Source organism: Zonotrichia leucophrys, chromosome 3 (assembly GCF_028769735.1).
Source record: "Zonotrichia leucophrys gambelii isolate GWCS_2022_RI chromosome 3, RI_Zleu_2.0, whole genome shotgun sequence".
Lineage (NCBI taxonomy): Eukaryota > Metazoa > Chordata > Aves > Passeriformes > Passerellidae > Zonotrichia > Zonotrichia leucophrys.
The window spans coordinates 20,932,952-20,950,875 of NC_088172.1; the positions used below are offsets into that span (position 1 = coordinate 20,932,952).

A 17,924-nucleotide genomic window follows, 5' to 3' on the forward strand; every position below is an offset into this window, starting at 1 on the left:
TGACTCGAACTGACAATATGTCATTTGATGATGATTCATAAAATATCATTCAAGTTTTTAATTGCACCTGTGCTATTGCTAGTGATAGATAAGGAAATGACTACTAATGACATAAGAAGAAAAACTTTATTACTATGAATTTTATGTACTTTAAATCACCACTGTGTTTTTATCACTTATGTTCAAAGAGTAGTGTAGTAATGTGATTTTCCACATGAGGAGCTTTCAATATAAACTTCAAGTGAAAAGGCCAATTCAAATATTCTAATTCAAATTTTAAGTTAATTTTGAAAGATTCATAATAAATTTTGATAGGTTAGGTTAGTGTTGAGGTTTTTTGCTTTGTTTTGATTTTATTATGCAATAAATGTTATTTTATTTGCCTAAATGTTTTATAATGTGGTGTATTAAAAAAGATACATAGAATACAGAACATTGCCCTCTGGAAAGCATTGTGTGGTGATGAGAGAAAAGTCCTGTAAAAAATGATTTAATGTTCAAAAGGTCCCTAAACAAATTCAAAGGAAGATTTTTAAGGTACTGGTTTTGTTGTTACTTCATCCTTGGCTATTTGCCCATCAAGGCATGGATCTCACTTGTAGCAAGATTCATTTATGCAAAATACAGCTTACTAAAATTGCCAGATTATTATTTTTGATGAAATTACTCTTTCTAGCTTGAAGAAAAAATGAAAGGTTTTCCATTGACTTCCACAGTGGTACTTCTCATTTTTTGCATGCATAAACTTGATGGATATGTTTATCTGTTTTATCTAAGCTACACATCTATACATTATACATATTTTTTGTCAAGTGGTGCCAGCCATATGTTTTTGCATGTGTACTTTATATGAGATGCATATTCTCTAAATTCAGAGCACTTATTTCCTGACTACTGTGAGATCCAAATGTTTGTAGCTTTATACTTCAAGTAGTCATTTATGCTGATACAAACAGCACTTTGTGCAGTTGCTTACAACTTGAAAATAACCATAAGTGTTTGGAATTAATTACTTGCACATTTTAAAATGCAATTTGTAAATCACATAGAGTTTGAATTCATGAAGCCTCAGGCGCTATCTGCTATCAAATTACAGCAAGCACAGTGATGCGCTAAGATTCCTGAGCAGTAACTCTCTCAAAAGCACAACACAGAGAAGGCCATGGCCAAAAATGGCAGTCCAAGGGGGCCAACTCGCTCTGGGAGCAGCTGTGTAAGACCAGACAGTGTCCCATCCTCTGAGAAGCAAGGCCACATCCTGCCTGCCTGCACTCACTTAAGCAATGCATTATGCTTTACTATGCAACAGCCTTGTTGCCTTAGCCCGTGTGCTGCTTGTGATGAAGGAAATACCCAAAGCATATCTGTCAGAGAGTAAATGCTCTCTGGTTCAGGCTGGTTTCTGTGGTCTCACCTAGCTGACCAATGTTCTCTTTCTGTTTCTGTGTTAGCTTGACTTCTTGCAAATCTCTTCAGGATGGTGTTGTGAATAGATTAAAAGGCTGTGCATCCCTTTGGGCAGATAACTGTAGTAGTCTGAGTTCCTTTGAATCTCATTCGTAATGCACAGTGTATAAATCTAGATTTTTGCATGTAGTTGCCAGTAATAATAAACTACATTTCAGCTGTAAAATTCTGAACTTAAGAGCTCAAATATTATTCAAGGGCAATACTCAATATTATTCCATGTATCAGGAACAGTGAGGAGTATTGTATTTACCACTTTTAAGCACGTAACTTAAAGTCAGTATAAACAGTGAGAGATGGTATAATTGAGGATGCTGTCATTAAAAAATTGACAGCAACAGTTACTACCAAAGAGATATGGATGACAGGATTTTGCTCATCTTGCTGATTACTCTGAATGGGAAAATTCTGCCTGCTAGCTTTCAAGAATACAGGTGGAACTGTTGTGTGTTAGAAACTGAAACTTTAAAGTGCAGGTACAGGATGTACAACATTAATTTGTTTTTTCTTTTCTGGCCTGGATGATGATCTGAAATGAAGTGCTAGAAAGTTATTAAAAAAAAAAAAAAACAAAACAAAACACAAACAAATAAAGAAAGCAGAGCTGCAACAAAAGCAAAAATCCCCCAAAACAAATACACACACACACAGAGACACAAAAACGCTGGGGGAAAAAAAGAAATTTTAGATATAATTCAGTAACAAAACTCAATTCTCCTTTCTGATTTGTTATAGATTTACAGTAGTTTTCAAATTATTTTAGTCTTTGAATGTATTATGCGCCAGGAGATTTTACTCTGATTCTCAGCTTTATCCATGGTCCTTTAATTTTCACTTCCTTTCTCCCTTTCATCCCTCAGTGGCACAATGGCCCTTTCAATATACACTGTATAAAAAGCCAGAAATTGAGGAAGGAATCACAGAAATGGTCTGATTTTACCAACAAAAAAGAAATCTTTTAGGAAAGTGAATCTATTCTAGCTCTATTCCTTCATTTTAAAAATGACCAAACACTTATAAATAACAGGATGTAGAAAGTAAGATATGAAATTTATTGGAAAAAACATGATCTCCTCTGAAAAATTTGTGTTCCAAGAAATTAAATTAATAAAGTTTTAGTAGCCAAGGTTACATTACATTTGTGTATATCAAAATTTACTTTCGCATGTAGAAGCATAAAGATTGTGCCATTCAGGAGCTTTCTCTCTTCTTTTTAGTCAAATTAATGCTCTATACATTACTTAAACATTAAAGAAATTATTCTGTTTCTGCCTTTTTTGAAATTCTTCTTTTTACTTCTGTCACTTATTGGCTATTTAGCCCCTTTTAATAGTCTCCTTTTTCTAATGTCCAGACCCAGCATTCTTCTTCCTTTGATTAATGAATCCTGTTTTCCTTCAAATATTCCTTTAAAACACACTTTCACTGACAGGCTTTCAATTATGATTGAGAAGAGCAGCTCTACTCCTACACTTTTCTGTTGTCTTAATTAGCTATTCAGTTATTATCCTAATTAGACTATAAGTATCTTGTGTTATGCACCTTGCCAAGCTATGTGTTTTTGAATCTCCCTGTGCACTTATAGTATGCAAATAATACCTAATGATAGTAGCAGTAAGTAAAGATGATAAAAGAGATTAAAAAAAATGCTTCTCTCCTGATTCTTCTCCTATGCAGAATTTTTTTTAATTACTATTTCTTTGGCTTTCATTGCCCCATTATCAAAAAAGCAAAAGCCACCTGATGAATTTTTAATTTCTTATGTCAATTATTGTACGGATGGCATCTTTTCTTGGGGTTAGCAAGGAAAATACAAGATATTTGCTAAATACTTCAGCAAAATATTAAATAACATTCAAGATTTAGGAGAAAATTCCTATGCTTTTAATTTTAAAAAAATTGTTTATAATCATTAAAAATACACATTATTTACTGATGGCAAAAAATCTTCTGAATTCATTTGTCATCTATAAACATCCTGATTCAGAACAACAAAAAAAAAGGGAAAGAAAAGGGAAAGGATAGTATGTGTTATTTATGCTTCTTAGTTTAGGACAGTGAAAAATAGAAGATTTTTTTTTTATCTGCAGGTTTTTTGGTTTTTTGGGTTTTTTGTTATAACAAATAAGTGAAAGAAAATATTTGTTCAATATTTTTAAATTTGTATTGCAGAGAGTCTGTTTCTGTGATTTTGTGCCCAGTTCTTTTTTAGGCTTCTTCTGTGCACACATTCACAGAGCCGGGTTCTCCAAATCAGCGCATGATAGGTGTCCCTGCTAACCTTCATTCTTGTTTGACCTGGTGCTGAAGTGACACCAACAAGGAAAAAAAGTCAGAAAACCCAAACCAAAAACCTCTGCTGCTTAAAGGCCAGACATTCCATTCCATTTGCCTGGACAATATTTTATTTCTGTGTGTGCATATTTATGGGTCCTCAGTGAGCAGAGAAGATCTGGGTTTATAGCAGAAACAAGGACTGTGCTTCGCTTGTTTGAAGTGCAGCTTCACTAGTAATTGATATTCTGTTTATCAGCTGAAGGAGCTTGTGGAGGGACACTGCGTGGGACAAGCGGAACTATTTCAAGTCCACACTTCCCTTCTGAGTATGAAAATAATGCTGATTGCACCTGGACCATATTGGCTGAACCAGGAGACACCATTGCTTTGGTCTTTACTGACTTCCAGTTGGAGGAAGGATATGACTTCCTAGAGATCAGTGGAACAGAAGCACCATCAATATGGTAAGTCAAAGATCTTTTAACGCTCTCACTTCCTAATATTCTTTTTTTTTTGGTACCTAACTGAAAAGATATCAGAGGATATTTAAGATATTTTCTACCTGTCAGCAATGACTGGTTCTTGTGCTTCTTTTTTGGTCCCTTTCACCTTTTAGAACTGAAAAAATAAATAGTTTCCTTCTGTTTCTTTCCACATCTTTGTCCTTCCTCCTATTTTCTTCCATCTACTAGAGTTATATTTGTATGGTATCTTATTAGTGAGTTTTTAATTCATGTTACATATTTGAACTTGGTATAAGAACATTTTCTGATTTTGTGTCTTGAATGACATATTATGGTATTGTACTTCAGCAATGAAAGTAGTGAGCAAAAGTCAGCCTAAGTAAAACAGAAATATATAGACAGCTAATAGATGGCATCTTATTCTAAACAGGCTGTAATTCAGTCTCACTATGTGTATGTGTGTATGCAAGCATTACTATCTTATGTTAGCTGATGTTAAAACCCTTTTCTTGGCAATATTAGGGATTTGTAATTATAATACTAAATCTATGTTCTCTGTACTAAGATGATCGTTCTGACTGTGGGAATGGATTCAGTTGTGGAACAGTTTGTATTATAATTTCTTTGCAGCCTACATATGCAGGTTTTTCATCCTTTTCATCTCTGAGAATGTCTTGTGCTTGACATATGCACTATTGCTATAAAATTTAGCCTAGAAAAATGCAGATATTCTCAGATGACTGATGATTATTATGTTCAGAATGCCTTTCTATAGATAGGAAGCAATCCTACTATTATTTTGATATCATAACTGGCTAGACAGTACAATATATTGATAATTGTGAAGTTATATCTAGCATCTGATCTTTTAAAAATCTATCAATAAAAATGTGTGGTAACTATACTTGGCAACTATGTAAAAGCTTTGGTTTAAAGACACATGCAAATCTCTGTCACTGATCCAAGATGATTTTTGCCTTTTCTTTTACATACTTTTTATATAACTTGTATGTATCCTCAGTATTCTTAGCATGCATACTTGTATTTCCTTAAGTCCAATAACTTAGCATAGACCTAGTATTTTGTTAGGGCAGGAGATCAAACATCCTAAAGGCCTCATAGCAGGAGGCTGGAAAACCCCACGCTATCTTGGGAAACCAAGGTCCTCTCCAGAGCATATCCTGTAAACTAAATATTTGGCCCTTCCAGAGGGGAATTCCTCAAATGGAAGAATATCATGACATTCATCCAAGCCTCCCATTGGGGAATCTTTGTTAGATATGCTAATTTGTGAAGTCTATAAATTGTATGCGCAGTCTATTGTGTGTGTGCATCATCACAGCGCATTTCCCCTTGGCAAAATGGTGCACCATAATGATCCTTATTAAAATACCAGGGTAAAGCCCCCTTATCCCTTAGACCTGTCTGGCACTCAATTTTTTAAGACCATCATCACAGGACGACTCTCCAACATTTCCACATAAGCAAAAGTGTAATGGCAGTCAGTGAAGCAGCTTGGTATCAAATTAAGTGCTCATGTCTGAAGTACAATGTGTGAATACCCCTTTGCCTCTCATGCACAGACATGCACAAGAGTCATCAATGCCAAGTTTTCTTCCTAGGGATTCTGAGGATCAGAAACTGAAATCTTGAAGGGGAAGAACTAATGCAAGTTTGCTACAAAACATAAAAGTATGTCCATTCGATTTCAAGAGACTCCACTAGGCATTTTACAACATACTTGTGCTTTTGGTTTCTGGTAATAGATGAAGTAGAATATGAGCAGAAGGCATTGGAAACATTCTAAGTTGATCTCATGCAATATTGGTCAGCTTTACTTTGGAACAGAGATATAATAACAATGTTATTTCTCCTAGAATTTATTCTCAACATTTTTCTTGTTTTCTGTGGTATGCTGGAGATCATTATTTAGCACTGATCATTAAAACATGGATTTATTTTGTGTTTCTAAGATCATAGAATCATAACTTAATTTGGGTTGGAAGGAAACTTAAAAGGCCATCTAGTAATACCTGTCTACTGTGATCAAGGACTTCTTTAACTGGATCAGGTTGCTCAGTCCTGACCTTGGATGTTTCTGGGTGTAGACATCCAGCACCTCTCAAGGCAACCTTTTCCAGTTCCTCTATACCCTCACTGTCAAAAAATGTCTTCTTTATATGCAATCTAAATCTACGCTCTTTAAAATCATTACTCCTTGTCCTATCAAATCAGGTTGTGCTAAAAAAAATCTGTTCCTCTCTTTCTTATAAACCTCTTTTAAGTACTGAAAGGCTGAAATGAGATCTCCACAGAGCCTTCTCTTTCCAGCTGAACACTCACAACCCTCTTCTTACATGAGAAATGTTCAAGCTTTCATTCATTTTTGTAGCCCTCATTTGTACTTGGTTGAACATGACTTCCCTGTGCTGAGACGCAGAGCTGGATGCAGCACTCCAGGTGGGGTTTCACCAGAGCAAAGGGACAGAATCCCCTCCTTTGCCCTGCTGGCTATGGTGTTTTGATGCAGCCCACACATTTGGCTTTTAGGGCCATACATGGGAGCTCATGTCCAGCCTCTCATCCACCAGCACTCCCAAGTCCTTCTTGGCAGGGCAGCTCTCAGTCTGGATTAACACAAGGGGTTGCTCAGACCCAGGTACAGCACCTTACACTTGGCACTTTCAACCCTCATGAGTTTTCCAGGGATCTATTTCTTTTCAAGCTTGTCCTGGTACCTCTGGATGGCATTGTATTCTTCAGGTGTGTCAATGACACCACACATTTTGGTGTCATCAGCAAATTTGCTGTGGGTGCCCTTCATCCCAGTCTCCGTGGCATGAAGATACCATGAACAGTAGTGGTAGTATCAGTGATTCCAGTGAAGGATTAGTACAGGATCACTGATGAAAGCCTGGAGAAGCTATGGGCAGTTTCATAAGAAACGTTTAAAGGATTATTGGAAAACTTGGAATGGAGCTACACATTCAGCTATATTTAAGCCAGAACAGTTACCATAGTGACATTAGAGCCGTGCTAAATGCAGTGCATTCTGTAATATGCTAAAATCAGCTGTGTGCTTAAATGGGAAATTGTTCCATACTTAAAACTAATGGTCTAGGGGTGTTATCATCTAAAAATGTGACTTTTTTTTTAATTGCTCCCTTTTATTGTATCTGGCATCATGTCAACAGCTTTACACATTAATTCTGTATTAGGAGTCACATATTCCATTAGCACGGTCTGGTAATTAGGATTGTTTTTTTCCCTTAAAGGAATAATTGCTGTAGAATAAGTGAAAAAAGACACATATATGAACACTGTAAAAGAGAGAAAGAGAGCAAGAAATAAGAAAGTAATATCAGACTGATTATTCTTTAATGTTTTTGTTGTATGATGCAATATATCTGGATTACCCTCTCCAAACATATCAGCAAGGTTAGAAGCAGTTCCAGCATGATTGCAGTAAAAAAAGAATGGACATGGGTTTTTTTTTAAGTTAAGCAATAGAAATGCAAGGACAAGTGGAATCTAAATGCTAAAGGACAGTAATCTGATGTATCTATAAAATATGCATATAAGATATGTTATAGTAATTATATTGATTCTAGATCTTTCTCCTATATAATACTAATATTTTAATTTAGGTATTATGCCATGCATGTTTTTAAACCTTCTATTAGACTTTCAGTAAATTTCTGGTTTACATAGCTGATCATGGGCTTCTTTTCCAGTGCATTAGTAAGGAAGAAGAGATTTGTTTAGCTTTTCTTATTTTTAAAATCACTCAATTGTTCCATCCTAATGGAATTAGTTTATAAAAGAGTTAGAAGATATTATTTATTTTATGTACATTATACAGTTAGACGTCTAAAGCTATTCAAGGTTCATTTGTTTGGGGATTTTTGTTTTGTTTTGAGTGTGTTTTGTTGTTTTTTCACTTAGAAAGCAGTTATATAGCTCTGGATCTTGAATGAATATAGGTGACCACATTTTTAATTCTGCTTTGAATCAATAGAAGTGTCAACAGGCTTTAAAAGAGGAATAGGAATGCAAAATGAATGTGAAGGACATAGAAAACCCTTTTTAATCTGTAAAAAAAGTAGAAAGGCTATCAGTTAGACTATAGGTGAAAGAAATATTTTTGGATTTTAATTATTTTCATAGTTTGCTATTACATAATGAGTTTTAGGTTTAAAATAAGTTTAGTTTGACTTGATAATCTATTGCTTGCTATGGCACAAACAGTACTTTTGAGGGCATAACAGAAAGACTGCCTCTGCTATGTGTGGAGCCCATCTCCAAGTCCACCAAATTGTTGATTTTTTCAGTCTGAAGGGCTTCTGTGTTGATGATTATTAGAATATAAAAAAAAAAAGCTGAACAATGAATATAACTTTTAAAATACTTCCAAACATAAACTTCCTTTATACATCTGCATAAGTTATATGGTATTTAAAATTGAATCTAAGGTAGATCTACAGATAATATTAAGAAGTATCTCAAGTATCTTAGAAATCTAGACTTTAGCTGAACAGAGTTTTGAAAAAGAAATCTATTACTTAGGGAAAGCATCCTATTGAAAATATCTTAATTTTTCCCAAGACTCCCCATTGAGATGGAAGATTGGGGTTTTTTGTTATCAGGTGTAGATTAGGTAAAGCTGGACAATGCACATGGGCATAGGTAGGTCCAGCTCAGGCTTTTTCATGTAAGTGTGGTTTGGCCATGATTTTTTTAAAATCATCAAATTATCTTAGACTGTTATACTGTGCATGAAAGGTGATTATGACACTAAGAATAATTCTGCTATTATTATTTTTTTGAATGAGGAATTCTAATTTTGAACAAATTTTGGTCATTTTTTTTTTTCTCTTTGGCCTTATAATACTGATTTTTTCTTATTGTGCTTCAATTTGAACCCAAAATTAATATCCTTCATATTTTTGTCAGTATTTGCCAATGTAGGAGAATGAACTACACTTCATACTTTTTAGTCTAAATTAATTTCCTAATGCTATTTAAAATTACCTTTAAGGTTATTCTGACTTCCTTATAAATCATTTCAATATCATAGTGAAAGGCCATAAAACTTTATGTGGATATGAGAGTGATTTGGAAGCAGCACTAATGAATTGCTATAATCTTGGCATACAATTTGACATAAGTACCTGGAGTCATCTGAAACTCACTTCTTGTTTCTGTGTTAATGAATAACTCCTATAACAGCTGGATACTATTTTGTGTTTCTTAGTAAATACACCAGTCCAAACACTCAGATATATTTCAAAATAGTAGGATTTCAATTTGCATGCTTTCTGTCCTGTTTATAGATCAGTTGTTATCTTAATTACCACCCTCCTTGTGAGAGGCCTATAGCAAAGTGATGTGTGAGGTAATGGAGTGGTCTAGATCACCTTTTTGATAGACACCTATGGCAGTAGATCCAGACATCTGAGCTGAGTGTTTAGCTCAGAATTACATAATTAGACAGCTGAAGAGCACCATCTATTGGTTTGCTGTTAAAAGATGCATCACTTGTGCATTGCCTTCAATAAAAAAGTACTACACCAGAAAAAGGCTTGGGACCTGTGCCAATATAAGACACTATTTTTTGCTTCCTTCTCCATCAGAGGAGAAAAGATATGCCATGGCCATACAACAAAGGGAAGACAGTGAGAGTCCAGCTTTTTCATTTGAGGAAACTATTCAATTTTTATTAATTTATTTATCATTGCTTACATTTTAGCCTCTTTAGAGACATCATGACCATCACTCCTTTTTTTTTTGTGTCACCAGGGAAGCTCTGCAAAGTTATATGCTTGTCTTGGAGTTACTGGTAAAAAGTTCTCTTGCTACCTGCTAGTTTTTGGGAGTTCTTATCATTCTCTAGCTTTTAACTGGCTTTCCCCTATTAGCTGTTTTGGTTAGGAAACCAATAGGTTTAAGCTTCTCTACTGGATAACTTGTCTGACCTGCCATGAATCTTTTTTTTTCAGGAAAACAAGTGATGCATAGTTACCCTCGAATTCTTTCTATTGACTTTCACGCCACAAAGTTTTCAGTTACCATGTAAAATTCCATCATCTATGACATGTTAAAATTAGCAATAAAGTTATCTAGCACTTGAACCCAACCTATTAAATATATGTAGCAACGCAAAAATATTTAAAACTGATTTACCACACAGCACTATTCAGTACCAAACCCCCAAGATACATTGGAGGGACAAAGAAATTTTAAGGTGAGTGGCAGTCCTATTTTCGGCTGTTTGGATGGCCTGGAAAGGCCCGGGGTGACCTTGGGGCAGCCCGCGCTTCAAAGGACGAGAAGAGGCTTCAGTTCTTTTCTCGGTCTCTGTGTTTATTAATTTTTTATCTAAAAGATTTTCTCTCGGCCCGACAGAGGTCTGCTCAGCAGCCAGCCATGAGCACACTCCCCTCCCCTCCAGGCGGTCACCTATCTTTATACCCAAAGTTACGTATACAATATTTATCATTTTTCCCCAATACCTTTCACCCTTATTGACCAGTGCACTTTTAGTAATGACCAATCCCAAAGTGCCACCATCACCACAGAAGATGGAGGAGAAGAAGAAGAAGAAGAAGGACAGGACACACCCCAATTCCTCCATCTTACTTCTCCAAACCCCCCTGTACAGAAATCCTAAACCCTGTGTCTCACCTTCTAATTAACTAATCCCTTCACCATTCACCCCGGTGAAATCCTCCTATCCTCATACAGGTGTCGTCTCCTGTGTAGGGTCAAAGTCCAGCCACCAGACACTTCTGGCAACATTCCAGGACTCCCGAGCCCCCCAAGGGTGGTCTCGGTGACTCGGCACCTCAGTCCTGAGGTGCTGAGATCCCACAAGTGGCTAATGTAGATTCTGTGCCTGTATGAAGAGCTTTTTAAGATTGAAAATATATAGTGATTCTGACAGAACATTGCAGACTTTGTAATTCATAGTATGTTTATTTACCTGATTAGAATGAAATTTCTGTTAATTAAGTACATTATATTAAGAGATTTCTTCCATACATAATTCGTTCAAAGTATTACTACAGAAGGTAACATCAGAAGGGATTTGCATATTGAAAACTGAATTAATGACAGAAAAATCCCCAAAATAAATAATATGGCAAACACCATGTCCCTTTAAAAGGCTCAGTGAAATACATCTTTTCCTCATCTTCTGAGTCCTGTCAGTTGCATCCTTTGTTGACAAGTTGATGCTTGTCTCTCTGGGTTTCTCCAAGTTGTTTTTTTGTCAGTAATACCTGTGCTCCCACTGCTCCCTTTGCTCCCACAAATGAGCCCTTTTTCAGCATTCTCCCACAGCATTTCCTGCTGCGTTAAATGGTTTAAGCTTAAAATCTGTTAAAAGCTATCCCAAAAAAGAATGGACAAATCATAGTTGATCCTGGTTTCTGGTAGAGAAAGGGTTGAAAAACATATATCCCAAGATGTTTTATTTTTAAAGTCAACCATGTGTTTTAGTCATAATCAAAACAGTGTCTCAAAAGTTTGCAAACACAGTGCTGAACTTGAGTTCCTGTGGAGTTTTATGAACTTGGAGAGAATGTCTCAGTGGTCTCAGAGCTCTTAAGCACAGTCTCAGAAAGGAGTATCCCCACTCACATCTTGGAGAATTTATACAGAAAATTGGCAGAGTGTTTTGCATGGGACATCAGCTATGTGTACTAAACATGTCATACAGGCAATTGGTGTACTCTAGTTCTAAAAGTATTGCTCTCCTGAGTCTTTTAAAATTCCCTGAGTGGGAAATAGCAAGTTTTAATTGTGTCTATAGCCAGTTTTTTGGGTATTTTTTAAAGCAGTTGCTAAACCTAAACATGTCCAGATAAACAGCTTCTTCGCTCCTACTGTTTTCTTATAATAAGGATTAAAAAGCTGATATCATCAGTGATGTATCTTGTACTTGGCTGTATTTATCAAAATCATCATGTTCCAAAATGAATTTTCTTCAGGCATTCAAATGCCTACTTGAAAAAATGAATTATCCACAGTTGTAAGTAAATTGTTAGCAGGCTCGGGGAAATACAGTGAATACTGCTCAGTACCTTTGGAGTCTATGGAAATTCAAAAAAAAAAATAACGTGGATTAGACAGGTAGTGAACAGTTCACCCTCCCTAAAATTTATGTAGGAGAGAAGATGAAACCTGACTATGGTTAAGAAAGCAAAGATGCAGGGAAATTGGTATCTTAAGACAGGGTTACATTTATTTCCACCATCCTGGGCATTGTCTTGCTGTTGCTTTCAGCATTCCTAGTGGCATTTTTTAAAAAATGTTTTGATACAGAGGAACATATCTGGTTGCTGTGGAGTTTTTTTGTTATTTAAGTATATATTAAATAATGTAGTATATAAGTAAGTATATAAGGAGATGAGCTCTGCTATTTGCAGTGATGAACCCGCAGTTTTTAATTGTAGAAATGGCCTTAGTGAAGAGAAGAAGAAAGAGTGCAAGTAGTGGTTTAAAAAATAAGCTGAAATATAGCATCCAAATTTGTATGTGATCTCTGAGTTGCTGGCATTGCACTGGAAGAAGTATTGGAAGGAATAAGGACCACACTTTTCCTTCCTGTAATATATTGTGTATATATACATATATATGTTTATTATCTTGAGATTAATCTGATTAAATAAAAAATAAGATTGTTTAGAGTCCTGCTGCAAAGACAAATCTCAATAAATATGTTTAGTTTATGATAATGTCTCTCATAGAAATCTTGCAAAAGTTCTTGGGCTTGTATTTGAAGAAAGCATATCTGAAATGCATCACTTATCTCTTGTCATTTTTTTCATGCTAAATATGTATATAAAAATACATATTAGTATCTGTATGTATAAAAGTATGTTGAAGGTTTTGCAAGGATTTTGACCTTAAAAGAGAAAGGAGGGTAAATATACTCCATGCTAATAGTAGTGACTGAACTCATAATCTCTTGCCTGTGTTAGCTGTAAGGACACCGAGACCACGTAGCTGCTGATAACACCAGCATGTGAGTCGTGTGTGAAGTGAGAAGTACAGAGGCACTAAATTGACACTTAATTCACAGAACACTATTGCTTTCTTTGCACCTATTAATTTACAGCCTACTGTGCTGAAGAGGCATAAAGGCTTCATTCATAGCACATCACAAACTGACAGGAACATAACAGTGAGAGAACTCACTTAAGGAAGCACTGTGACCCATAGTATAATTTTCTACTACATTTAAAAGAACATTAAAAAAGAGTTAGATCTTTTAAATTAAGTATGTGAGCATGGTTTAAATACATTAAAGGAGAGCTCAGATTGCTTAAAATACCACTACTTTACTGTCTTTCTAAATAGATTTTATAACCCTGGGGATTCAGCATGCTCCTAAAATATCTTTCTTCTTGGTGTGTTGCATTATTCTAGAGTATCTATACCATTAGTTTCATTTACTCATAAAATTCTTGACATTGGATTCAGGAAAATATGTTTCAATGATGAAACTGTTCGTATCAGTGTAGTCAGATTAGAAACTTAGAGATATTTATGAGTTGCTAAATTTTGTGGCTTTACACATTATCTATCTAATGCAGTCAACCTGAAGAGTAAAACAAAACATACAGATATTTTAACTTCTGGAATGCTACATTAAGTTCTTCCCCTCCCTCTCCCTTTGCTGGGGATTCTAGGTTTGCATGCAATAATCACAGTAGTTCTGAAAAAACAACACCTATTCACTGATTAAAACTCAAACAAAACAAAACAAAACAAAACAAACCTCAAAACAAACCAACAATCCTGCACAAAAAACAATAAAATTCCACAACCCAACAAACACATAAACAAACAAAAACCCAAACCAACTGGAATTTGAACTGGAGCTTTCTAATTTATGGGGTTTTTTTTTTGAGGTCTGTGTTACTGCATGAGAAGGAAAAAGTTTAATGGAGAAAATCTTGCTGTTAATATCTGTCTGCATATAAATATGAAATCTCAAACTTGTAGAAGTAATACAGTTCAGTTCATCTGGTCAAATCAAAATTAACAAAGATCAATATTGGGGCTACTAGATCAGTCTGGGAAACAAAAAGACAGTTATTCCCTGGATCTCAGACCAAATTCTAGTTTTGACACTGGTACCTAGTTTAGCAATAGTATCAGAAATGAAATCAATCATGGATTAAATTTGCCTGACATGGGCAGTGGCATCTTTTCCCATTGATCCTAATCAGTGAAGATGAAGGATGGCAATTTACCAAACAGCTCTTTTAAAGCACTGTTGTTTTCTATCTGATATTTCAAATACATTGGAATTTTAATAATAACTATTGCCATTTTCTAAAAGATATAGAGGGTTTTAATACATTCTGGGTTTTTTGGCATATGCTTTCAAACACCCAAGTATATGAAAAATTATTCAGTAGGTATTAGCATAGTTGAATGTGTTCTTACTTTCCAGCATATCAAATTATCTCAGCAATTGTTCTTCACATTTTAAAAGAGGAGTAGATTTTTAAAAATCAAGTGTGAATATAGGTTTGTTTTATTTTTTCCTGGATGTGCTGAAAGTTGCTAAAACATGGTACATGACAACAAAAACATTTGTTAGTAGTTTGGGTTGTTTTCTTTCCAGCAATATATACCAAAGTAGACATACTTCTCCAAAAAAAACTCCTCCTGAATTTCCACTGCAAGTTTGTTAGGCCATTAGTTTGTTGCATGTTTTCTCTGCTGAGAACAGTGCTGTGACCTCCAGCAGCTCAGAGTAAAGCTGCCAATGAGCTGTTCTTAGAGTTAATAAATACCTTGGCCCCTGGTACCTCTGTTTAGTTAGCACACAGAATACATTGATTGTTTCTTTGACTCTAAAAGAATGTTAAATTGAATTTAAATAACATGTTTATTGATGGCTACTCTTTTTAAATGCCTACACAGTAGGCTAGTGATTGGATTTAAAGGATTTTCTGCAGAGGTCTGCACTTAAAACACACTGTGCTGTTATGTTATCTCTGATGTTTTAAAAAAGTAGTTACAGCACAGAAAGTTTCGATATGATGTGTAGTGGTGAATGAGATATTGTTTCTGTTTATCAAATCTCCCAGACCAGGAGGGGAGAAGACAATCAGTGAGGAAGGCAATTTGATGTGAATAAAAAGAAAACGGAAGGATTTTGCTAGTTTAGCCAAGCTTGAGGCAGCACCACAATGAAGAGTGATAATTCCAGATCTAAACCATCTAAACAAAAATGGAAGTACTAATGGTTCCTTTTTAAACAGTGGATGATGATGGGCATATTAACTGAAAAACTATTCCATTTCCTGATAAGATTGGCAAATTATTTCATCCCACTTTTATGGAGAAAGAAGAGACAGATAAAAAAATGCAAGTTTTGCTCCCCAGAGCTCATATTAGAAAAATTTTTTTTTTTTGGAATGATGTGACCCTGATATTAAAATATTTTGATTAGAAACAATACAGTAAAATATTATGTGAAGACTGAGTAACACAGGATTATTTGATTTGGAATTAAAATCTCATTTAGAGATACATGATTGTCTGCATTTGGATGAGACTGGTCATATGGTTTTATTTTGTATTCAGAGCTTTTATAAAAAGCTAAACTGTGAATTTAGTTGCATCATCACAATAATCAAAAGCTGTCTTTTTTAGCTGACTGAAGTGAGAGCAGTGTAGCTTAAAATACATGCAAGAACAGAAGTAGGATATATTCTAGCAGAGCATATATGCAGATTTATTGAACTGTCATTTGTCATCTTTCCATGTTCATAAAAGTATCATTAATATTGAAAAGTTAAGCACTCAAGACTAAAGAATGTCATCTTCAGTTTGAGCCACTTCTACACAAACATTTACATAACTTTTTAATTATACCATCAAATGCTCCTATTTCTAATTGTGAGACTGAATTACTGTTGTGCAATTTAAAGCAACTCAGGTCAGTAGAACTGCTGCTACATATGTTGAGATGAGTTGTGTCTGTATCATATGGGAAAATAAAGGAATGTGTCATTATTAAAACAAACTGAGTTTCTCTTTAAAATCCAGGTCTTATGCATGCTTTATTCATAGAGCTGCTAAGCCATGATAACGATTACCTTCAGACAAGATTTGTACAAGGTTCTGCCAATACCTTTTGTGGTCCCATTTGTCAAATACTCGGGTTCAACTCTTTCAGCTCGTCTGTCAGCTGCAACTACTTTGGTGGAGCCATGATGATTATTTAAAGAAGGTCTTATAAAATTATACCAGAAAAAAAAAAAGGAGGGAAAATAACTTATTTGTAGATCATGTGCAACCCATTTATGAAATGAACAGACTGGCTCCCAAATAAGGGCTTTATGGATTCTAATATTCATATGGAGTGAATTTCCTTTCAAATCAATTATGAATTTTTATGATTTAGCTTAATGATAGACTTAAATATTGAAAACTGATTACAAGAATCAACTGATATAAAAAATGCTTGTCCTCACAACCTCAGCAGTGATAGCAGGTGAAGAAGATGCTCAAACCCTTAATGTGAGCCCCTCCTATCTGGTTCTCAGTACAGTATTGCAATGAACAAGCTTTTTTTGGAGTGTGTTAAAGAGGTGTATACAAACCAATATTAGAACAAAATTAGAACACTGGAGAAAGACTGTTCACAGGTTTAAAAGAATGTTTGAAAAGGAGACATGTAATTAGAAAAAATTTGAAGATTATTCAAAAGTGGATGTTTGTCTCATCTGAAAGCAGTTTCACAGGTAAAGGTTTAAAGCATCTAAATGCACCCATGCAGAGAAAACACCATATCATACCTAGCTAAACACACCATGGAGTTAAAGACTAAGACAAAGAGCCAGAATCTGTTTCCACATTTGAAAGAATCAATGGTTTTGTTGTTTTAGGAAATTTCAAAGTTGACTTTGAATTTTCCATCTCGTCATTTCTTAAACTGAGATTGGATGTGTGTCTTAAATCAATAGTGTCATGAGGTGTAAATTATTACATACAGCCCAAGGATAAAGTAGGATTTTTATTTTTAATGTACAGAACCTAGATCTAAAGACTGACTATATAAGAAGACATTCTAGTAGCTCTTCTTCTCTCTTCAATGGTATGAAAAAAATCCTTCAAAGTAGCAAATCTTATATTTAGCATTTTAGGTGTGAGATTCCAGAATTTGTCACTATTTATGAGGAGAGTTTCTAAAGATGAGTGCTTTAACTCTTCTGCAGAGGGCAGCTATCAAGAGAAATCTTGGTTTCTCAGAAACTGATATACAGGTTTTCATAATAAATATTTAGAATTAGCACGCTGCCCCCTGGGTGGAAATATGGTAATAAAAAAAAGGGTAGTGTGTTTGCTTCAGCTGCTGTGTTTGAAATCAATCCATTGCAGTCCCACTGGGCTAGATAAAGCTCTTAAAAATGTTAATTTTTCTGTGTACAGTAAGTAGCAGTAAATCCCTGCAAATCTACGTAGACTTGAGAGCTGAATTAATGAGTTTTATTTATATTTGGGATTTATCCACATTCTAAAGGGTTCTACACTAGGAGAATCTCAAGTCATTTTCAAATTTTAGACACTGATGATTGGTTTAAAACAAAAGAGAATCTATTCTTTAAAAAAAATAATACTTTCCAGAAGATTGAAAAGATTACATGTTTGATATGAAAATATTAAAAAGAGTTTTCAGATCCTGTTTCC

At 34.9% G+C, this 17,924-nt stretch overlaps 1 protein-coding gene across 2 annotated transcripts in view; it reads left to right on the forward strand.

The window, feature by feature from the left end:
- The window catches only part of CSMD1 (CUB and Sushi multiple domains 1), a 1,074,724-nt gene that overhangs the window by 552,343 nt on the left and 504,457 nt on the right, over positions 1-17,924 (forward strand). For both annotated transcript variants that reach the window (XM_064707609.1, XM_064707608.1), the window contains exon 5: positions 4,001-4,208. In XM_064707609.1, coding sequence (XP_064563679.1) covers positions 4,001-4,208 — 208 coding nt within the window. The remainder of the gene's footprint in view (positions 1-4,000; positions 4,209-17,924) is intronic.